The 23,750-nt window shown below is 46.1% G+C and overlaps 1 protein-coding gene across 2 annotated transcripts; it reads right to left on the bottom strand.

The window, feature by feature from the left end:
• Nucleotides 1-1,434: 1,434 nt before the first annotated feature.
• On the bottom strand, nt 1,435-18,036 carry GPRC5B (G protein-coupled receptor class C group 5 member B). Of its 2 annotated transcripts, XM_054843590.1 has the most exons (5): nt 17,783-18,028; nt 10,896-11,909; nt 6,426-6,538; nt 5,633-5,830; nt 3,528-5,031 (listed from the first exon to the last, which is right to left on the bottom strand). In XM_054843590.1, the coding sequence occupies exons 2-4, from the start codon at nt 11,899-11,901 to the stop codon at nt 5,663-5,665; spliced, it is 1,287 nt and encodes a 428-aa protein (XP_054699565.1). In that variant the 5' UTR covers nt 11,902-11,909; nt 17,783-18,028; the 3' UTR covers nt 3,528-5,031; nt 5,633-5,662. The 2 variants fall into 2 exon arrangements, with proteins under 2 accessions (XP_054699566.1, XP_054699565.1); XM_054843591.1 differs by lacking the exon at nt 5,633-5,830 and having other exon boundaries at nt 1,435-5,031; nt 17,783-18,036.
• Between the last annotated feature and the right edge of the window lie 5,714 nt (nt 18,037-23,750).

The following is a 23,750-nucleotide window of genomic DNA, read 5'->3' as shown; positions in this document are numbered from 1 at the left end:
TGGTTGCAGTGGGAAGCAAATTGGAAGACTCAGAGGAATATACTCAAAATCATTCAACAGCTCAATTTTAGCTTCCTCACCAATATCCCAAACCACAGAGCTCATGGTCTAAATGTTGCGGTACTGATTTAGAAACACTCTTAGCATTACAGTTTTACTTTTACATATGAGGTGTTGTAAATCAAAGGGAGATTATGTAAGAACCCAGCATGCCAAGACAAAAATTCAGCCCTGGTGTAAGTGAGCACAATTCTGTTAAAACAGGATGGAATTGTGCACATTTAGCAAAAAAAATTGAGTCTGTGTTTATCTTGTGTTCCTGAATGCTCACTCACAAGCTTTTCTGACAGGGACAAAACTCTGGATGAAATAAATGAGGTTACACCCACATGTAGGCAAGTGTTAGAACTAAGGCAAAAATCTTCGCTTAGTATAAACTGGAGTAGCTTCACTGACTTCCACAGAGCTGTGACAATTTCCACTAATCCAGGCTCTGCTCAAAACGGTCTAATTTTCAGAAGCGCTGCGCCTCTGCAATTCCAACCAAAGGCAATGAGAGCTAGGGTTGCTCTGCATTTCTGCAGAAGGAAAAAGTCAAAGGCCCTTTTGTTATCACTTAGCACATGTGCTGAGAAAGTGTAGTTAAGATCACAGCGACAGCGTTTTCAGCGATCTCGTGTATATGTACTTGTTTACATAAGGTGCGAGCAGAATAAAAACCAGACTGGGCCCTCTGCTATGGAGCCCTCATTTTTTTAATTCAGTCTTGTCAAGCATAGTCCTATTTAGGACTTGCTCATTTCACAATTAGAGAAGATATTTGCAGTTCTACTACTGATTCCACAGAAGTCAAACAAAGGCCTAGTTGTTGTGAATGAACGCACGCTAAAAGATGGATACTCTCTAGCTCTTGCTGTGGGTCAACGTGGATTTCTTCCATCACTTACACAGACTTTGTCTTCACCGTTATACCATTACCCACCCCTTGGTTTTTTTCCTGGGTGGTGATGTTGGTTGTTGCACCAGATCTGGAAGATCAAACCATTTGAAGGAAAACCTCTCAAGCTGCGTTCTTCAACCCCAGCTGTATGATCCTAGCTCCCCTTTTCACAAGCACTAGCGATTGAGCCAGTACAGGAACCTGCTGAGCCAGCTGGGGGGGGAATAAACATCACTTGTAGTGTTAAGAGTTTGGCTGCTCAGCTCCTTGACTGGCTCGCCGTGGGTTTGACAGGTGCCAGAGCTAAGGGGGAATGTGGCCAAAGGTGGAGGAACGTGGCTCTAGCCTCTAGGAGCCAGTTTCCTTTAGTTTAACTTAGCTTCTCTTGCAGAACTGCACCCACGGTATCACCGCAATGCTGTCTGTAGCACCATCAGTTTACTGTAATGGAAACATTTTAGGTGGATTTTAACATCAAGTTAACACAAACGTTGTAAGTAAATAGTAAAGCCTTTATTCTCGTTAAGAACAGCATTTTGAAAATAAAACATTTGCCCATGCTTTACAACCTTTGTAGTTTTGTATACTTATGTACAGTCATCATGGTACACATTGATTGTCTTGAAAATCCTTTAAAGATGTATTTAATAAGATACCAGTATGCAACAATCAGCGGAAAAAAGGGTACGTTATAAAACACATATTAATACATTTAATAAATATATATTATCTATCAAAAATGAGCTTTAGCTCTCATCAATTAATAAAAAGCACCTGCTTTGTAATCCTGTAAGTTGGTAGAATAGTCCAATTGTTTTATTATAAAAGCTACAATGCTCCCTTTTGCATGGCCTTTGGTTAGACCCAAGGCATCAAGCTCAAACAAAGCCAACTGAGATGCCTGTGTGGAGACCGAAACCAGAAACATCTAGTTCTCTAGTATTTCATGTACCTTGTTTAGAGAAACAACTGTATGTATTGAGAGCGTTCTTCTGAAGATGCTACATATGTTCTGGCAAGCGTCAAACAGCCTCAACTCAGCTGAAAGCAGGACAGGATCTGTCAAGTATGGCTTTGAACTTCTTTCCAGCCATTGATCAAAAGCCAGTTATTATAAATCTTGTTTCAGTAATAGTTTTTTCACATGCTTTACAATTTTGTTTTTCTGCATGGAAACACCATGAGTGCATAACCATCAAGGGACAACACAGTAGCTTTTATAGAAAAAAGCTAATTATAATTAACTGAACTGCGAAAGGCTTGTGCTCGCTTACTTATTATGTTGTTCACAGATGCTCTACATTCTAGGTAACTTTCATAAAAGGCCAAAGTAAACAATTTGTTTACTGTAACAAAAATATAAGTTAACATAAAGGTGCCTTTCTTCAATTACAGTTTTATTTGGGGCATTTTACATCACAGACTAGTGACTTACCAAAAAAAGTTGCTTATTACTAATTGTAGAAAGTTGGAAAGTAAAGACCCTCCTAATCTACTGCCACACCTTCACCACCACAAATTAAACCCAATCCTGCTAATTTTTCATTTTGTGAATAGTCCACGTGACTAACCCAATGGGAGTAGTCACGTGAGTAGCGGTTTGTAGGATCTGGCCATATCTTTGCATAAGGCCTCAAATTCCAAACAACTTCATCAGGAGCAGGATTGGGAACTCTACTTATCAATTCAGTCACATCTAGAAAAAGAAAAAAACGTTTCTTAAGGTAAATATATCTTGTACAGATTTTGTCCAAGGTCTGTAAAACGTGTATTGTAATTCATAAATCTCGGTTGTAGCATGATAAACTTTTAAAAAGAAAGCTGTCCTACCATTTATGCCATGGTCATCTTATATGTTTTTTACGGTAGTGTTTTATGAGTTGTTTGGGGGGTTTTTTAGTTGGTTTTTAAAAGCAAAATTCTGCAGGCAATTGATGGTAATAGGTTTTTTATTATTCCAAATGATGCATCTTCTGGGTAACTGTCATTATCTTAAATACTATCTTATTTGATCAAAGCTTTGCTTACAACAAGCAAAATGTATTTCTAAGTCGCTGGATAGCATGCAATATCCACCCCTACCCTACGTGGTTACTAAGGCCATCTAGTTACAAACTAAAATAAGCAATCCCTAGAACAAGCACATGCTTCCTTTGCCTCGAGGAGGGAAGGGCAGGGGGGAGCTAACATGCTCCTTTACTCATGCATGACAGAAAAACATTGCTGCTGGAAGAGAAGGGCTTGGAAAGAAAAACCCTATAAGATGATCATGGCAAGAATGGCAATATATATTTTTTCCATATATATATATACATATATATCTGTGTGCAACATTTAGGGACTGGTCTTGCAGCCTCTGTACCTGTATGTAGACCTACTGGTGTCGATGGGACTACTCGTGGGAGTACAAGTCTGCAGGACTAGGTTCCTAATTCAGTAGAAATGGAGGTACGTGAAGAATCGGGAAGACTCTTGAAAAATAAAAAGCTTGTCTTTCTTTTGCAGTATACAGCAAGTAACTTCTTTCTGTGAAGCTACTAAGCTATTCAGTTATTTGTACATTATATTTTTTTAGTTTGAAAATATATTTTTTTCTTACAGCATATGCAAAGTTTAATTGTTATATGTTTCCTATGCCCTCAAGTAAAAACGATTAGCTTTTAGTATCGAGGAAAGCTAAGGTTAACATTGGCCAAACAGTGAGGATACAATGATGTTTTCAATGTCCGATATGTATTAAATGTTAAATAAAGGAATGATTGCTTAAACATAATGAAAAACCATGGCACAAACAATGGGCAATGGGAACCTTTTAAATAACCTGGAGAAAACAAAGACAAAAAAGCTTTGAGAAAGTCTGCCTTCTACCAACTCAAACGAGGGGAGGGGAGGAGTAGGGCAGAAACCACCTTAAAAAAACAAAAACAACAACAAACCACCTCCAGCACGGAGATTCTACTAGCTAGGCACTAAAGTACACAACCACATTGAAATGCACAAAGAGCCGCAGCCAAGGGGACCGCTCGGCTGACCAGGGACCAGGAAGGACGACCTTGACCCTGTCCGTGCCGAGCCTCCTGGTCAGGACTTCTCAGCTGCCTCCGCTTTCCTGCTCGACAAGATCAGTCCAGCGGGTTGCCTTTCATCCACCATCACAACCAACTCCTCCCGGCAAACTCGAGGCACGTTCTCTCCCCAGCTACGTCTTTGCAAAAGCACGTCCCTCCACGGTTTGCCTTAGCGGCTTCGTCTGCAGGAGCCCGGAGAGCACGTGGCTCTTCGCTCGCGCCCGGGGCTGAGGCTGGAATAACTCGACTGGGAATCGATCCCACGCGGCCGAGGAGAGCTGCCTCCGTGCTGGACCTACGCTTTTTCTCTGCCTCAAGAAGCTCCATCGTAACGCGCATGAAACGTACGCAGACCTTTCATCCCTCCAGAACTGCATTTCCTACACCAGCTTTTTAAAGAGAAGAGTATCGACCTACAGCGTAATGGTAATTTCGTTGCCACAGAGTGACAATGCTCGACTCTGCATGATGCTATGTGACTTTACAGTACAGCTAGGTAATGAAGCAAACAGTACTTTCCATGACGTTTGAAATGAAGGAAAAAGGAGTAAATGGAAAGAAATCCTGCATGTTTTCACACCATAGTGGCAATCTCTTGTGGCAACATGAATCAAGTTTAGGTGAGAGGAGGGTATTTTGCAAGCAACTGGCAACCAACAGAACAGGCTTGCCTCGCACGCTAGTTACAGACAAGAGAATATCTTACATTTCAGGATACAACAGCCCCCTCTTCCAACTTAAGGTGTGCCTACTTCTATTTTAAATTAGATGCAGCTTCAGTTTAACAATTTTGTTTTCGCAATTATCGTATCGGTTCAGTGGTGTTCACATTTAGCCAAAATCCTCTGTAGGATTTCGAAAGCTCCTGGATGTTTTGTTGCTTGGTTCTGGTACTGTTACGGATTCCTCCCTCAAAGACACACTGCCAGGGAACAACATCTGCAACAAGGATTCTTATGCTCTACAGCCTACAGCCTTTCACCAGAGGTGTCGTCCGGTGTAACTTGGCGGAGCAGTTGGTATCTGGAAATAAGGATAATAAACCCGTAACTGAGAGATCTAGGCTGTTCAAAAATGAGCGTTATCATGCTACACGTACACGGCAGCTTTCCAGGCAGCATTTCCAGAGCAAAGTGATACAAGTACACCACCCATACAGTGCATTTACCTCGCTGTGAAAACCATGACTATATATTCACATTAATCTCTCATTTTACTATCTGTCTGATGTTCTCCAGTAAGCTTTGTATCCACCTCAAAACAAAGCAAAAAAAACCCCAAAAACCCAACCCAAACCAAATTCTCTGGCTTCTCATCCTTAAACTACCTTTTTCCCTGAGCTGCATATTCTGGTATCAGAAAACACAGGCACGGATCGACCCGAGCGTCGTTACCGACAGCAAAGCACAAGCCTTTTCATTTTATTCCAGTTGATGCGTTTCCTACTGTCTTACCCACGCAGGAGAATCCTTGTATCTAGTCACTCTTGTTCACTAAAATCAACCAAAACTTTACTTACTTAAAACCAAAAAGACCTGCAACCAGATTGCGTTACTTGGTTTTCAATGTAGAGGCTGAGTTATGGAATCGGCTCATGATCCAAAATAAAGCAAGCCCAACTCACGTGAGTATAAACTGGCTCATGGGTAGATTTTTAAGCAGCATGTAGGTATGCATGAAAAATATGGGGATGAGAAGTCGTCTTTCTCAACAGTATGCCTGCTGTATGAAATGTCTTCAAGCGCAAATTACACATCAGGTGACAAACGTTCAGAAAGTCTGTTTGGCGTCGGCCCGCTAAGCCATTCTTACTACAACCGGGCTGCAGAAAAACGGGTCTGTCAAAGAATGGCATGCCAAACTACTGTCCAAGAAAGAAAAATCAATGCTATTAACAGTAAAATATTCTATAGTCCTCTTTGATGAAGCCCTTTCCCAGAGATGTAACTTACTTACAAAGAATTGCATACATTTTACAAGAAAATGGAAGATCTGTGAGAGACCACCACTATCTGCTACGGTGATTCTTATCTGCAGTAACGTCCTGGCCTATAGACATTTGTGTGACTCACAGCATCTTGAAAAAAAATCAGGTTAGAAATTGTGTCACTTCATAGTTACGTTAAATACCTTAACACAAATTTAATTCAAAAGGGCCGTTACACGTGTCGTCTCAGCTTGGTTCACTCAAGCTACACTGCAAACCGTGAACAGCCAAGTAAAGAAATGCAAACCACTGTAATTACATCTTTTCTAGAGGGAAGGGAAGCATCACATGCATACTTGCTGCCCGAATTTTCATTTGTAGCTTTCCCCCCCTGCTGTGAATAAGCTAAAAGCAGGTTTTTCAATTACTAGTGGTTGTATATATCAGTGCATATCAAAGATTTCTTAAATGATCACATTTTGATACTTACAGTCCCACCATTTAGCACAACTGCCATCTCAGTTGGCTGATAAACATTGCTTCTAAAAGGAGCGCTAGGTCGGCTGCCCAGACTGCCATTCCGAAATCCCGCCGTTCTGAGCGCTGCGTTTAGAAAAGAGAGATCGTTCTTAGGGACACAATTAATGCGGTGTCCTTTGACATCATAAAAACATCTTGCCTCCCGTTTAGTTACCAGGACCCTTTGCCATGGATTTTCACTCTCGTGCTGCCATACCAGGTTTCCCATGGCTTTTCAACAGCAGTTTTTCTTAGATAGTAGGGGATGGATCTCAGAAGAATCAGTTTTACAGAAAATTAACTGTTTGCTTGGGAATGGGAAAAAAAATGATTGGAACCAAATTTTTGAAGTTTGCTCGGTCTCATTTCAATAGGAGCTAAATGTCTTCAGTCACCGAACCTTTGGTGTATCTTGTGCCGTGCCTTTTGCAGAGCACTTACTGTCTGGGTCTGGCTACTGTGGGGTTAAGTCAAAGCACCGTACGTTTTGCTTTCTATCAAAGTCAGAGGACAGGGATCCAAACCATTGCTGGAGCCAGTAAGCATGCTCACAACCCCCTTGAGCATTACTTCAGCATGACTAGCGTATGAGGATTTTCCAGATGGTTCAGATTATATTTACTCTGAGAAACTGGAAATATGAAGTAAATATTGCTTTCGAATAGCTCAACCATGGCAATTGACTGAGGCAAAAGAGAAGATACGGGTTGTCCTTCTGAACGTTTATACCAAAATACATCAGTCTTGCCAGTAATTTTAGCACAAGTTGTATATTCTGCGTGAGAGAGACGCGCAGTTAGGGATACGCAGCTTTCCCTCTACACCAGCCCAGGGACTGGCACATACAAACTCTCTTTTTACTTCGGGGGTAAATAACAGCTTCCCTGCCTTCAGATGTGGCCAGGGAACAGAGCGCGTTTATCCCTGCCGCTGGCGGGGTTACAACGGGCAATACTCATCCGTGAGCCCGTAAACAGAAACGCGCCTAGTTCAGGCAAGAATTTCTCTTAGAGTTAATTCGAATTACAATTCTACACTCTCTGGCTGAAACGGTGAATGAGCTGAAGTTTACAAGACTTTCAGCGTAGACTTTAACGAAGCCAGGATTTAATAGAGTTGCCCTGTGTGGAACAGGACTTAAACGGATCCTCCGGCCACATGCTGTCCTCTTGCCGCTGCTGCTCCTCCCTCTGGGAGCTGTGCGCAGACATGAAGAACAGTATTGGTTTAGCACAGAAATTTAGAAATCCAGCCCTGCAAATGCTCACTTGTTGACTTGAGATACACAGAGAGCCCCGCTTGCTCTACGTTTTAAAATCAGATATTTTTGCAGAACACTGGGAGAACAAAAGCTGAAAATGCCTAAACTAGAATTAGGTCTTTTTTATTTCCTATTTAACCATCTCAGGTGCAGTGGCATTCTTTCTTTGTACCTTGGCTTCTTATTGTATGTTAAACACCAATGATTGCACCGGTATTTGATAGTACACATAACAAAAATAAGTCTCTTTGTAATGCATACTATCATTAAAATATTTACACATTTACATAAAATATTGACCCAAAATTTCCACCCTCATTTCAAAGTTATCTTAAAGAGCCAGTAAATTCAATCTCATGTGGCTAAATTTTCCCTCCCTGTTACTGCAGTAAGTCTAAAATTCTTTTAACGTGAGAATTAGAGACAAAACTTGTGGACACTCATTTTGGAATTTTTTCTCATACCAGTTTTACCATTTTTCCTTGTACTTTTCCCATTGCTATTAAATACATCTACTTGTGTAGAGATGTATAGGTGAAAAAAAACCCCAAACCCTTCTTCCAGGGTTCCTATCCACCCCTCTGACATTTTTACAAGACATGGGTATGAAAAGAACTCCTCTAAGCAGATATTTCAACTTATCTATCATATGAATATTCAAATCCCAGCTTGGTATGTTGTTTAAATAACTGACTTTAAAATGGTTTTGCTTTATCAATGCTTAATGATATTCCTGGAATAGGGCAGCTCTTGTTAGTATGTGTAACTTGGAGCTCCATTTTGCTAAGGAGGAGAGAAATTAGGAGAGCATGTACTTGTTTGAACCTATAGTTTAAAGGTGGTTCAGATTCTTAACATGCTGCTTAAAATCTTTTAAAAGGAAAAAAAAAGAGAAAACTACTACATTACTATATACAGCTGTTAATGGAATAAGAAGAATTAATGGCAAATATATTTATCCAAGCATGTTTTCTATTTAAAGCTAACTACTTACTAAAACAAGTATTACAGCCAGGGAACTAAAAGGTGTTTTCTGGTTATCAGGTCTTCCAAAGCTTTACAACTAGTAGACCTTGCATTCTTAAACACTATTCTTAAGTATAATCGAAGAAAGTACCCTTCCTTTAATTTCTGAACTCTTAACGATGAATTCTCAAATTGAGGTTAATTAAATGAATAAAAGAACATTCTCAACATACCTGCAGAGAGCCAACTGCTGACAGATTCCAGGTGCTCAGCCACTGACAACCATCAGTGCAGCGATCTGATTTAAATTAACACTTCAGCAGCCATAGTATGTGACTTGAATATTATTACCTGTATTTGCTTTAGGTCTCTACCCTAGTAGTAAGTTTTGTCTCCAAACCCTGCTGTCATATGTCTTTACTTAAAGAACCGCTGCAAAGGAATAATGAATCTGGTTTGATTTATTAAAAATGTATGTATCCTTCCCCCACCTGCCATAGGAATGGGAGTGACATGCATTTATTAGGATAAATATTAATAAGGGCATCAGATAAGGAAATCTATTTTGTATTGTACTGCGTAAGACTCAGATAGATTAAAACAGAACGTGAATTGCTCTGTAATAGATACCTTAATGATTTTACAGCTATCATACGTCTATCCATTTCACTAAAAAGCTTAATCACTGAATGATTAGATCAGAAAGGAACTTCCAGGTCTTTTTTTAAACATATGCATGAATGGGAATAATACAGAGTGAAAGATCCAATTTTGTTCTCAGATCTGCCTTAGTCAGAAATAGCTCCACAGAAGTCACTGCAGTTACCTGACTATGACATTAATTTAATGGGGGATAGAGGACAGTAAAAAAAAAAAAAGATGAGCGTTTTTACAGTCCATCGTGAAGCTGCCGCGGCTGCTCTGGAACATTAGTAATAAACAACCACTCTTTTATCTGTGTGATTCTTAGTTTGTTTTACCTCTGTGCTTGGTATAGACTCACGGGACCTTAACCCCTTTCTATTCAAAGTTTCCGTACTAGGAGACCTTTAAAGTTCCTGCTGAAACACTCAGAGAGAAGCCGCCTTCCTGACCCGCCAGCGTGACAAAGAGGAGTGCTGTCCTGCTCCGCGTGGGGGCTACGTCCAGAGGAAGCGTCAAGCCCAGAGGAAATCAAAGATACCCGAAGAGGAACAGGAAGGTGAAGTGCCCGGACAACATGCCCCAAGGCTTCTTTTGGGGGCTGCCAGAGCAACGTGGCAACTATTGGCCAGGATACCAAGTCCTCTCCTCAATCCCAGAGAGTAAGAAGCAGTTTGGCTGGGACTGAAGCCCTTTATCCAGCCGCGGGGCGGCACCAGACCGCAGCCTGCCCCACGGAACAGCGTCGGCCTCGCGCTGCCCATCGCCGGTCGGACCGGCATCCCCATGCGTTTTCTGACGCGGGTTAAAGGTTCAGCAATGGTTTGGATCTCTTCAGCTAACAGTTGCTGCTGGCCCTTTCGGTAACCGCTCAAACCCATTTTCATTGCAGATTTTAATGACGTGTCATCACGCAGAGCGCTATGTCACCAAACAGCTATGGCAAGGCAAGCAGCCGTTACCTGGAACCCTCTATCTGTGCGTGCTCTGCTCCGGCGTTAAAGCGGTCGGAACAAAGACTGTCTTTGAACTTGGCTATACACCACTTTGCATTTCCCCCCCCCCCCGAGTCACAAAGTGGCGCTAAATCCCATTTTAATGGAAATAAAATTAAGAATAATTATTTTGCTGCTCAAGAGGCTGAGCATTTTGTAACACAGAGCACTTGATTTTTTCTTGGATTTTTGGAAAATATTTCGTATTAAACGTTGTTAACTGATAATGACAAAAAATGTAATTTAAACTATTTTAAAACAGAGGCTGCTTTTTCCACAGTAAAATTTTTTGGCTTTCAGTGTTGGCCTTGCATTTCAAATTGTTCAGTTTTTCAATGAAAAAACAGCATGCAGAAGAATCATTTTAACCAAAGACATCTTTTCTGTATTGCTTTTTTTCTTTTCATTTTTTCCCCCCACTAGGCGATATCTTAATGAAAATCGGAAAAGGGAACAATATGTAGTATGAAAAATATGGCATTTGTAATGACCCTTGTTTTGAACACCTGAAAAATGTCTCATGCAGATGATTTTCTTGGCTACTACAGAAAAACAGAGTCCTCTAGCGAAGTCTTACCTGCATTATGCTCATCCATGGAAAAGGCTTTATTTTCCATGTAGCTCCGAGGAAGCTGTATATCTTCCTCAAAAGCAGTTTCACGCATCCTTGGCTGTGAAGTATCAAAATAATTGGGAGTGTTTTCCTGCTGTGATGGAAGGATGGTACAGTGGACCTCTGGGATGGCATGAAAAATAACAAACACCCAGCCACTGGACACCAGCGCAATAGCCAGAGTGGGATCACTCCATTTGTCTCTTTTCTTTAGCTCAGCATTACCAAAGAGGTACATAGTCATCCAGGCTACCCAAATCAGAATGGAAAAAAAAAGCGTTATAATGAGGCACACTCCGTTTTTCTTCCACTTCTTAAACTTTCCACAGAGAGTGAAAAGAGAAAATCCCATGGTGAACACCATCAGGAACATAACGTAAATCAAAGCCATAGCAAAATCCATGGGTTCGTAGCTGCAGGCCAACTTGTTATCTCTGACAATTGTCAGTATTAACCACTCGGTTGCAATAATGACCTGAACGAGCATCAGGCAGATTGCCACCCCAGCTAGATGCCAGCCAGATGGACTCTTCCCATGTCGAACTAGTCTACGAAGTCTCCAGGCTTGAGCTAGCAAGCACGAGAAGCACAGAGCAAAGATAACTCCCCAGAGAAATCTTCGGGTAGAGCACACCGTTTCATCTTCTTGTATGATGAAAGCAAACGTCAGCCCAAACAGTCCGAGAGTCCCCAAAAGGAAGAGGAAGTGCATTCCCAGGGGGCTCTTCTTCTCCTTGTCCTTGATGAAGGGCAACCTCACCAGCAGAATCAGCATCAGCAGCAACGTGGTCAGCACGCCTGCCCCTGCAACCGCCTCCACCACTATTCCCCAAATGGCATCCAGGTCGCACAGGTGAACGTACTGAGGGAGAAGGTCCAGTCCGCACCCTCTAGACGTACTTGAGTTTTCAGAAGAGCCATAGCTGATCACGAAGAGGAGGAAGAAACCGATGGCTGGGTAGGCTTTCATTTTTCTGTCTGAGACAACAAAATATTTGTTTGTTTAGCTGCAGCTCGCTTTGGGGGATCTCACAGCAATCGGAAGCGCAGCTCGGTTCACCAGCCCGCGCTTCCTGGGTTTTTGCACGGGAGCTGCAGCTGGCATAGCCCAGCCCTCATCCCCTCTGCCGCCCTCCCGGAGCGCTGCTCTTGCCGGTTGTACTCAGAATGCAAATGACTCATTTCTCTGTTTGCACAGATTGAAAACAACGTTTACAAACACTGCCCCTGCCAACATCCTAAAACACCATCAGAAGAAATTATGTGTCCCGTTGCAAAATAAGACATTACCCACAGTACTTTATTGTACAAATTCAGGTGCGTAAAGTACGTGTGAATTGTGCTGGGCCCGATGCAAGTGGAAGTTGCACCAGAATGAGACTGGTTCGCAGCCTTGCTCCTTTTACTGGAGTAAAGGCAGAGTCAAAACCACTTTTTTTTTTTTTCCCCCCAAGAATAGAGCAGTCCCAGGAAACTAAACATTTTTTTTTTTTAAAAAAAAGGAAAACCTTGTTTTCACGCACAGTCAATAGGCAGTTATAATATTCACTCCTTTCATCCTCTTCCAAAGCCCAGGTATTAGGTTGCATTTGCAAATGGGAACGGTTGGCCAGAGAAATCCCATGTTCTGTGACAACGGTGCACACAGGCAGCGTCATCAATCAGCGAATCAAAACTGAATGACTCATTGTGCCCCTTAGCAAGTCGAAAGCTATTCAAAGGAAACAAACAAAAACCAGAGCATCGCTTTCCCGATCAGGGCAACGACAAACTCTCCAGGAACACACCGCATCCCACTCGGCCATCGGGACCAAAAGCCCGGACAAATCCCAGCTTAAGTTTTAGGAAGACCAGGCGTTAGGTGCTTTAAAAAGATCTATGTTACGGCGTTTGTTTTTAATTAAGCAAAGCAGGGCAAAGGAGCTTGTTAAAAATGTAACCTTTAAACGAGCAGTCCTGTACGGGCAGTAAACACGCCATGTACCAGATCTGAAACCTGACGCTGTTAACCTTCGCTTGCAGGAAAATGCGGGGACTCCCATTTGCACGGTGCGACCGTACGGCAGAAAAGCACCGTGTAAACAGGCAGCGATGTTAGCCACACAGCTCAGCGACGGCATGAAGATACAAAGCGAGGAGCGGGGAAACGATCGGTGGCTCTTTGTAAGTTAGACAAACAGCCCTAAATGATCACCCACCGAAAGATATTTCATAAATCGGAAGTGCATTAAATGAAAACATCAAAAAGTTGCACGAGAGTTGAAAACGGTTTAACGTAAGGGCGCAGCGTTGTTGTATTGAACACGATGAGTCACAACCAATACCAGAACTGTTTCCATAGACTGGAACCAGCACAGAGTCTCTGACGGCAGAGAACTATGGGTTTTCCTCCTGTGCTTCACAGTCGTGTAGCGATCAAAGCTACATCTTGAGGATCTCAGTCTCCAAACTGATTTTCATTCCCCTTTCACTGACTAACGACCGAGGCCCGTTTTCAACCGGGAGACAGATGATGGGAATTAGGCTGTTTCCTATTAAAAGCACCAAGACAGCAAATGTGCTAAAATAAATGCGTAATGACTTTATGGGCTTCGTTCATACAACGGACAAAAAAGCTTGTCACAAAACTTCATCTCAGAAGTGGAAACTGTGACAAATAATGTGATCTGGGACTGGACAGACAGGAAAAGGGTCATCGATGATCTCTGCCTGCCCACAGAAATTACAGTATCCTCGCACCGTGGAAAGGGCTACAACGTTCTAATGATGCAATGACCTGCAGCTAACGACTACCGGGGTTTTTTTCCTACCTAGCTGTAATTTACTTTACGGTGAATCGGTAGAATATTTACTTGTTTATATCTGATTTGTATGACAGGTTTCTCAATGACTCTGTCATGTGAAAAACACTGACTTTTACAGACAGAAAACTGATCGTCAGTGAAATATATTCATTTTTGTATTGAATATGGTTACCCTCAATAAATCTCCTTGCCCTACGAGTACATAATTAACTAGAAGGAAACATTCCGAAGGTAATTTTGCAATTCCTTCTATGCACAGGCGGTTCCTACTTCAACTAGTGCATTTACTCTTTAGAACACCCAAAATGTCCTAAAAAGTGCGAACTGGTCAGTGCCCGCTGATGCAAAGGGAGGAAATCCATTAGGATCTACCATGGCAATACTGCAAACCACTGGTACCAGTTTGAAGAAGCAGGAGGTCATGTGGAAAATTGCTCAAAATTCAGTCTAAACGTCTCCCAAACCGGAAACACTAAACAGCCCTTAAATGAGGACAATGTTAATTTTCCGCTATCCTATCACTTACAAATTACGATATGCATTACTAAATTGGTTTCAATTTGTTTATTAGCTACTTTCCAAAGACCCTGGGGTTAACGAATTAAGTGCAAGTATCTCCAGTTCTAAGATTTTTTCCAGTTTTCCGGTTACTTTATTCATGTCATGTAACCCTCATGTGATTGAGCTATTCTAGGACAGTCCGTTTCCATGGAGATTGTGCTGCATGGGTAAGCAGTCATATTGTCAGCCCATCATTTGTTTCCTCTTCCTATTTGGAAGTGTTTGGGAAGGGGGGAAGGGAGGGTTAATGAATTTTGAGTATTTCCCCCTCCACAAAGAAGTAGTTTCTTTTGCCGGGGCAGGGGGGGAGGTTAAGCTGTGACAAACTATATTGAGAATTCAGCCAAAATATAAATCAGAAATGCTGAGATGTTCAACTCAGGAAGAGTTTTCCCAAGTTACTTCCATTTGTGAAATTACTTTTGGGAGAGCTGATGGAGATGAAGAGTGGTTCTCTCAGAAAGCTCCTAGATAGTATTGCCCAAGGCGTCGCCAGGACTGCTGACAGGTACTCCTGGCCTGAAATCCCATTCCTACCAAACGGCAGTAAGTCTCACCGAATGGTACGTCCTGCCCACACCAAAGCTTGCAAGCAGGGCTCAAAATCTCCAAAGGAGGAATCTTTTCCTCACCGCCGCTATCAGTACAGTCATGTTTGCAACCTGTTTAGTATGTATTTCTGCCTGACCGGGTAAAAACTGGCAACACTAATCTTCAACCCCTGTGATGCTCCCAGCCAAAATCCTCTTCCCGGTACTGATACTCAGCACCGAACACAGACCGCTGCATTACAACACAGAAATTTGGCAAGGGAATACCACAGCTTTAGCTGAAACCATAGATTCAATAAATATAAAGGAAAACTAGAAAGTCTTTTTGCCAGAAAAGTTGTTTTGGAAAAGAGAAGAAGTATATTTGTATGGGTTTGTTGTTAAAATAGAGTCCTCCCCAAGCCTGTGCTGTGGGTCGACTGGCAGAGTCCTGTGTCCCTCGAGATTTTATAGTAAAATCTTCTGTCTGCACATTGTCCTCAGTAGTTACCTAAATCAGCAACCATAGAGGAATAGTATTTTTACCTCTTTATGTCTAGATTAGCTCGTAGCAAAGTTATGCAACCTCACGGCAGGAACAATAGCGCTCTATTTGACTGGCACTTTGCTTCTACTCTTACCAGAGCGCTGCAGCAATAGTAATGCAGAAATGTCACAGAACCGTTCCAGCACAGATATAGCAAGTGGCACTGATATACCCCTGCACAGTTGAATGGAATCGTTCCTAGAGAAGGAAACCAACTTGAGACTTGTTCTTCTGTTGTTCCCAGATCCCCCTCCAAAATTATATTTCAAGTAGTTAAGCCAACATACCTGAACCCAGAGCAATCACGAGCACTTAAAATGAATCAGTAAGCCTTACACATTTCAGGCGAAAGCAGCAAACAATTAGCACGACAGCTTACAAATCCAGTTCTCAATTTTTGCTCCCAAATCTGCCCTCGATGACAACAGTAATAACTCCACTGTTTCCACCAGAGTGAAGTCCCCTACGTTAGCTGGCGTAGAGTCATTACCGAAACGGCAGCTGCAAAGCTGCCCCAGCGGGTACAAAGTACAATTACAAGCAACTAAACAGAAAGAGAAAAATCTCACAGTTGTCATCAAAAAGTTGTCACGGATTAAAAAAAAAAAAAAAATCAATGAGGCTTTCAATAGCTAACATCTTCTGACCAAAGACTGCAAATATCTCTTATCCCATCAAAAAGATACTGCTGCATGCTGTTAGAGAATATATACAAAGAATAAACCTGCAAAGATCAGGCTATTCACGGATAGATGTATTATCCGTTCCCCTTTTTAGAGTCCTAACGATAATCAACTGACACAGGAAGATGCATCCAATCACACAGAAGAAAAACACTCCAGTAAATAAAAGCAATAGTAGCACAGATAGTAACCTGCTCTGCCACACATAGGCAGAAGACTGGTTCACTGTACAATTTCCAAAAGAAAACCGCCCTCACCACGAAGCGTTGTGGAGAGATGCGAGCGAGTGAGGAATTAATCACAACACGGGATCTCCGCCAGCTCCTTCTGATCAGATCTGAAGACTGAGCGTCAGGACTGATAACAGAGCAGCAACAGCCAAGCTGAGATCTGACTGCTGAAGAGATGCATTTCCAGAATAATAATTAATAGTGCAATTGTGCTTTGTTTGCAAAAATACGGCGGAGATTGAGACATCCCCTGCGTTAGAATAATACACATCATGCTATGTGCAGCCTCACGGTTACAGAAAGCAAGACCCCGCTCCAAAAGGGACGCATCGAAAAAGTCCTGTTTTCATTTAGAAATACTTTGCAATGCTGAACATTATATGACATGATCTTTCCAGTGTTCTAGGTGCTCACAATTCCCTTCAGTCACGTTCCGCGCATCGCCTGAGCCTAGATACTTCTGACTGTAACGCCTGACGTTCGTTACACTACTGACAGCAGGCAATGGTTTTCTTTTCTTTGCTGATTCCCAGACTGTTTCTACTCATGTCACGGCCTCGTGACAGACGGGTTTCCTTCACCTGATTTCTTCCGACGCAGCCAGAGAACACCTCAAGCCCGACATTCACTGCTGGTAAGGAGCAAGCGTATCGCGACAGACAGCTAACTCGGTACCACAGCGCTGATAACCAACGCAGGGCTTTAGGTTCAGCACGCAGGAAATCCTGTTAGCCTTGGGATAAACATTGGGTCGGGTGTAAACAAAGGGTTCACCTAAGTGCTAAATCCCATCGCTGTTTGGCTTTGGGGAGAGGTAACACGGGGCTGCTTCCCAACTAGGGAGGGACCTGCCGGGGCTGCACTGCACCCGGCGCTGCGCACCCCCGGCCCCGGGACCAGGCGGCAGCAGCCAGGGCCCCGCAAAAGGCTCTTTGCCCTCGGCCCGGCCCCCGCTCCCGGAGCTGCTGCCACCGCCGCGGCCGAACGCGGGTGCGAAGCCGAGCAGCCCCCTCCGCCCCGGTCTGCCCCTAATCCGCCCGCAACCTCCTCCTCCTCCTCTTCCTCCTCCTCCTCCCGTGCGATGTCCATCCCGCTCCAGCCTCCTCTCTTTTGTCCCTTCGCTCATTCCTCTCCTCGGTTTCTTTTCCCAGTCTCCCTCCCCCGCCTGTCCCCGCTCTCCTTCCCCATCCTGACTCGGAACTCCTCTCCCCTCCTCGCCAGCCTTCTCCCCCGCTCCGCGCCGCGGTGCGCAGCCCCCTGCTCCAGCCCCCCGTCCTGCCCTATATCCCGTCTAATCCCCCTCCCGGACTCCTCCATCCAGCCTGCCGGCTGCCGGCGGCCCCGGGGCTAATTCTGCGGGCAGCGCACGGAGCCCGAGCCGGCCGAGCGGCTCCATTGTGCCTCCCCGCCCGCAGCGCTGCCCCGGGGAGCCCCCCGGGCCGCCCCCCCCGCCCGCTCCCTCCCTCCCTCCCTCCCTCCCTCCCTCCCTCACTCACCCGCTGGCTGCTGCGGCCGAGGGCGGCGGGGCAGCTCTGTCCGCCAGCCCGCCGCAAGTCACATCCCGGCACCGGCGGCGCGGCGGCTCCGCGGCGGGGAGCGAGCGCAGCACCGAGCCCCCCCGCGGCGGCTCATGGAGCGCCTGGCCCCGGAGCGGAGCTGAGCTGAGCTGAGCTGAGCTGAGCCGTGCCGAGCGGTGCGCTGCCCGCCGCGCTCTGCGCCCGCCGCCCCGCTACGCTACGGCCCCGCGGCCAGCCCCCTCCCACCGCCCCGCCCCGGCACGGCTCGGCTCGGCACGGCACGGCGCGGCGCGGTACGGTACGGTACAGCACGGCACGGCCTGGCGTACCCCGGGGGCAGCGCACCCCCCCCGACCCCGGGGCGTCGTGACAGCGGGGGGCCGCTCTGCACCCCCGGGGGAAGGAGCAGCGGGCATCCGCACGGCAGGGGTGTGCACACACGGACACACGCGGAGCTGCGTGTGCAGCGTGGCACGTATACACCGCTATAAGCGGAGACTTGCACAGTCGGACACACGTACGGTCGCAGCTCTACGTGATCCTACAAGGTGACGCGAAGGCAGGGCACGCAGAAAGGCGTGAGCACACGGGCATACACGCGTTCCCGCGTGCTCCTGTGCCGCACAAGCGAGTGCAAGAGAAATGCGGGCAGCGTGGGTTAAGAAAACACCTTCCAGGCAGGTTAGCTGCGCATGCACACCTACGGCCAGTTCGGGGATTTCGGAGGCGGGAAGTTTTGCAGCCCTGTGGCAGTGGGGATTTTGCAATGGGCTGGATACGTTCACCAAATCTGCCCCGAACGCACGCGACCAACCTGCTGCTACCTTAGACGGCAGCTAAACATTTGGAAGAGAAAAAAGTTACGTGCCTCTTTATTGTGCAAGTGACATTTTGCAGTTTGCTTATGCGGCAAAACTCGGGAGCAGGCCCTGTGAGCACGTGAGGCCCTGCAAAGGCGATGCTGGGAACCCTTCCGTATCTACCTCCCACCTCCCAAGGCGCAGCTAATCTCCCGCTTTCCAGCTTCTACGCAGTTCAGTTCTGAGCCAGTTGGAGCCCTCATGCACAGGACAGGGCTTCCTACACACTTCGGAGGGAGTTACTTGAGTTATTTGTGGCAGGGAAAGACAGTCAGCTTCCGCCGATGATGTCCAGGAGCAGCAGAAACGGGCTTGCCTTCTCAACTGGTTCCAGTACGTTTGCATGACGCCTCTGTGACTGGCGGCCACGCTGTGTCGTGCATCCGTGGTTTTATGTTTTCACTTAAACCGCTAACGAGAAACTGGGCAGCTCCGGCTGACATGGCGTTATCAGCGGGGAGCAAGCGACGCCTGCCCTTCCTGGACGCGGGCAGCACGCCGCCCTTCTTGCCAGGTTTCCGTATCCAGAGCTTTCCAAAGGGAAACGTCTGCTCTGAAACGCGCGTTCCTCGGCACAGACGAACCGTAACCTTTAAACAGGCTCGTCCTGCCCTGCGTGGGGTTATTCAGATGTCACTTACTGTGCCTTGGGGGGTTACCTGAACTTCTCAGGGTGGCTGACGTGGAGTAAATCGGACGGTGTGGATGGGCTGTAATTGCCTGGGGTTAGGCAGGGCGGTGGGGGCCGAACAGCTGAAGCAGAGGAACAATTTCACATTTCTGCTCTTTTCTCTCTCAATTTCTCTCCCTTGCTGATTCTGGATTTTAGGCATCGGCTTTGTTTGAGTCACACGTAAGCAATAATACCCTGCCCTTGCATCAGTCAATATCTACGTGCTATTCAAAGTAAACCGGGATAATTTTACAGAAACTGAGGTGGTGAGAGGTGAAGCAGCTGTGAACTGCCCAAGGTCACTCCGCAGTCTGGCAGGAGTGTAAAAAATACTGATTCGCCAGATCAGCCTGTACCCCCCTCCGGCTTGGGAGCCTGAGCCGAGCACCCAGATACGGCAGTAACAAGCAAAGACCTTTTTGTGTATAAATAAACACACAGAGTTCTCTGTCCCACGCTGGATGCAGAGAGGTAGAGCAGAGGGAAGGATGAATCACAAGAATTCATGTGCTGAAGGTCTTGGCCTGCGCACAACGGAGCGATGTACTGAGCCCTTCAGCAAATGCAAATCTTGGTCATTGTTCCCTTCTGTCCGTCTGTCTCTAACACAACCCGTGGTAGGCGTGAAGGAAACGGCCTCCTCCGTTTGCCTTTCGCTAATGGAACAGGGAAGATAATGCCCCTCTCAACCACTACTAGTGGATCATTAGCGAATAAGGCTGATTTCTGTCCTGCTGAAGCAGTTTTTAGTGTTAGCTGCCCTCAAAATGTGCAGGACGGAACACAGAATCATCAAGGAAATTATAGAAGGACTTCGTAGAGTAGCCAGACTAAATTAGAGCTCCCGTTGCATTACTTTTCTTAGTAGTTAACTTGGAAAATATGCTCTGAAAATATGCTTTTATTAAGAGGGAAAGTATTTCCATCAGTCAACCACCAACTCACCAGCGACTTCAGCATTTCCTCGCCTCGGAGCTGGCAGAAGGATGGAGTAGGTGCTGTCACCCAGGGGGACCCTGTGAATTCCCTGGTTCTCCGTGGTGCCCCCAGCTCCTACCCCACCCCAGGACCCCGCGGCGGCTGCGGGCGGCCGCTGCCTGCACGGAGCACTGCTCCCAGGGGGCTGGCGAAGGGGCTGGGCGTGCAAGGCCAGAGTAAAGGTGACGTTTAGAGAACTCCGCTTGTGCCACGCAGTACATCCCCTGGCCAATGACTTAAAAAAGAGGTAAGCTCCATGCTTTTGTTCATCTCTGAAAGATCAAAGAATGCCTTTATTATCAGTTTGTCTTTACTGGGCATATAGTGTGCTTAACTTAAAACCCGACCACTTTTCAGTAATTTTTCTATTTTCCACAACACACAGTTGTTCATTTAACTGATTTTTAGCTTTTTTTCCCCCCTCAATATTTGGCTTCCTGCTCGTGATGGTAGGTAAACAGAGCGCCTGCATGATGCTGCACGTCCACAATTTTTCCTCTCCCGCAGCAGCGCTCCTAGCAGGATTTGGCAGCGGAGAGAGAGCGGAAAGCACTCACCCACCAACGAATGCCAAATCCATATTGCCACAGACTGTCATCCTCGCTTCAGAATTTCTTCTGTGTCCCAACCTGAGATAAAGGCAATTTCCAGCCTCTGTTCTCCTCTTTCTCTCCGGGACGCAGGGAAGGTGTCACGCTTCCTGCGGGAGCGGGCAGAAAAGCTGTCACGCGGTATTTCACCACCGGCTGCCCTATCGTACGGCGGGTCCCGCAGAACCTTTTCACTCGGTAGACTGATTCTGCGGCTCCTGCCAGCATGGAGCTGTGCTTGTGCCAGCGCAATTTAAACAGAATATTTCATTAAGAGATCAGCGGTAGGCACACGGAAATGACAGCGGTCGTTAAGTGCGTTGCTGCTGTTTGCGTTAGGGAGCACGCGGAGGCCCCGGGCAGAGGCAGGACGGACGGTGCGGGATGCAGCCAGCCCTCCTGCCTGCAGCACGGTCTGTAGAACAGTTTGCCTTCCAGCGGCCCCTGGAAAAATACCCTGAGACAAACCGTGCGCCTTCATCGCAGGGTGACCGGGCTGTGGTATCGCCTCCTGGGTGTTCAGATGTCCCAGTAATGAACAGGACAGAAGAGAATAAAGAGCTACCGGATGGATTTACCCCGCCCCATGGTCTGTGGTTGCTTTACACCGTTTGGGACCCGCAAGCAGAGGTACTTTTCATTACACAAATCCCCACAGCGTGATTAGTTTTGCCTAACGTTCGCCCTGCTTTTTCTCCGGGCAGGACACAAATCCTGGCGGTCCCGTTGGCTGGCAGCGTCAAGGAGACGGCGAGATGTGCGTGACCACTGCACGATGATTCCTCTGTAACCGCGGAGGGTTCGCACGTCGCCCCCGGCACTGCCAGAGGCAGAGGCCGCTCTCCACAGTACTCTGCTCAGTGGGTCTGAGTGGCCAAGGTGGCCAGGGAAGGGAAGGGGAGAAGGGGAAATGGAAGGAGAGAGTCTTGAAATCAGTATGAAGCAAAAGATGGATGGCAGGAAGGAGATGGATACATGGAGGAGAGAGAAAGAAAGAATTATCGCGACATTAAGGAGAAGTGCAATCCAGAAGAACTTGTATCCAAGGCACAAAAGCAAGGTGCTCTCAGGGTGGGTGGCGTGGGCAAACGGCCATAGTGTTGGATGTCCCATCCGTGTGCAGACCCAAATTATACCTGTTTTCAGCTTGGGTTAGACAAACCAGGGTAAGATCACACCTTTTATAGCATTGCACCTCCTAATAACTTTTTGACTGTTTGCTAACAAATGCAGCCTGTCCTGCGGTTCACCCCATGGCTTGACCTAACGTACCCCATAGGGGAAGGCCGGGAGTCTTCTCCACTCACCAGCCACAGCTCGCAGCACCAGGACGAGAGAGCAGCAATGCAGGCGAGATTTACAGTGCAGGCAATGGGATGTTTGTTTGTTTTCTCAACACATTTCTTTATCACGCTAGTAATGCATAAATGCTTACTTAAAACTGCAGAGAAACATGGACAGGTTTTAAGATCTAATGCAGCTGGCAGAATTCGATTAAAACACAATTTGGATCAAGACGGTCTGTGACACCGGGCACGCGTGATTAAAATTCTTATGGCTGGGAATTTGCACACCTTCAGATCCTCATTTCACAAGGGAAACCGCTGGAGATAGATATTTAAATCGTCGTATCTCTGGTTTATTGAGTTACTGGTACGCACTCTCTGAGGGGCTAGCTAGCTACCTCTCAAACTGGCCAAACCATTTCAATTTAAAAAGTTGATACTTGGCCTTTGCTCAGGCAAAGTCCCAACTGGGTTAAAGTAAATTTGATCAGGCAAATGATTTGTGGCTTTCTGCTCCTGGCGTGAGAACATTTCCTTCAAACTGCCTGTGCCGGGGAGCTGGGACCCTGGGCAACAGCGGTAAGTCCTGCCTGAACACCGAGGGTGATGGGGTCACGTCACCGGTTGTGGATGACGGTGGGTGCGTCGGGGTTTCTTAGGGTGGGGAAAACCTCCCTCTGCCCACTCCGGGTTCTCGGTGTTCCCTTAAATCCTGGTTCTGACTGAGCCACTCAAGCCCTTCTTGTACTCCTTTAGGTTTCAAACACCACGCAGCCATTCCGGTACGTAACGTGTGCGTGTCTAAACGAACAAAGGAAATGTTTCCGTAGATTTTGCTCCAGAGGTCGTCGCGGTCACCGCGAGCAGCGGCGCCGTGAGCACATGCCGGTGTTCGCAGGAGGCGATGGTGCTCCAGGCTGTGCCCACAGCCCTGTCTAGGGCCGCTGCAAGGAAAGTGTTGCAATCACCTCAAACGCACACACAGATTTTCTACCTCCCGTTCCCTCCTCGAAACGTTAAAGGTATCAGTTGGTGTAACTGTGCCATGCTGGACTGTTTCACATGGGCTTGATTTATAAGTCCTTTTATTTCTATCTGCTGGTTTCACACCCCCACTGAGAGGTAACGGTTTTTTCCTGAATGCTGCTAAGAATCACGCTGGTACCTCTGGAGCACGGTATCGTGAATGCCCTCATCTGTAATTCCTCCTCGGGGAGGCAGGAAACCACACGCGGGAGCTTCGCCGGCCTTCCTCTTTATTGGCACGTTTGGTGAAAAATATTGCCCCCTGTTGCGGACTGTCTACATGTCTAAACCCAAATAAATAACATTTACATCCTGGCAGAATATTGAACAAACGCCTCTTTGTGAGCCGCCCAGGTTTTTCTGTTGCTCAGACTGTCACCTGCTGGCCACGGAGCAGAGTCTGAGGCATTAAATACTCAGCTTTGCCTTTAGAAATTAAACTGCTGAGATGTTCCTGGTTTATCCCACTGCAAACAGGGCCGTCATTCTGTAAATGGAGCTAGATCGAGAATCCAGAAAGCTTCCTCTTTTATA

Source organism: Grus americana, chromosome 15 (genome assembly GCF_028858705.1).
Source record: "Grus americana isolate bGruAme1 chromosome 15, bGruAme1.mat, whole genome shotgun sequence".
Taxonomy (NCBI): domain Eukaryota; kingdom Metazoa; phylum Chordata; class Aves; order Gruiformes; family Gruidae; genus Grus; species Grus americana.
The sequence above is the reverse complement of the archived record's forward strand: the minus strand, read 5'-3'. Positions and strand labels throughout refer to the sequence as shown.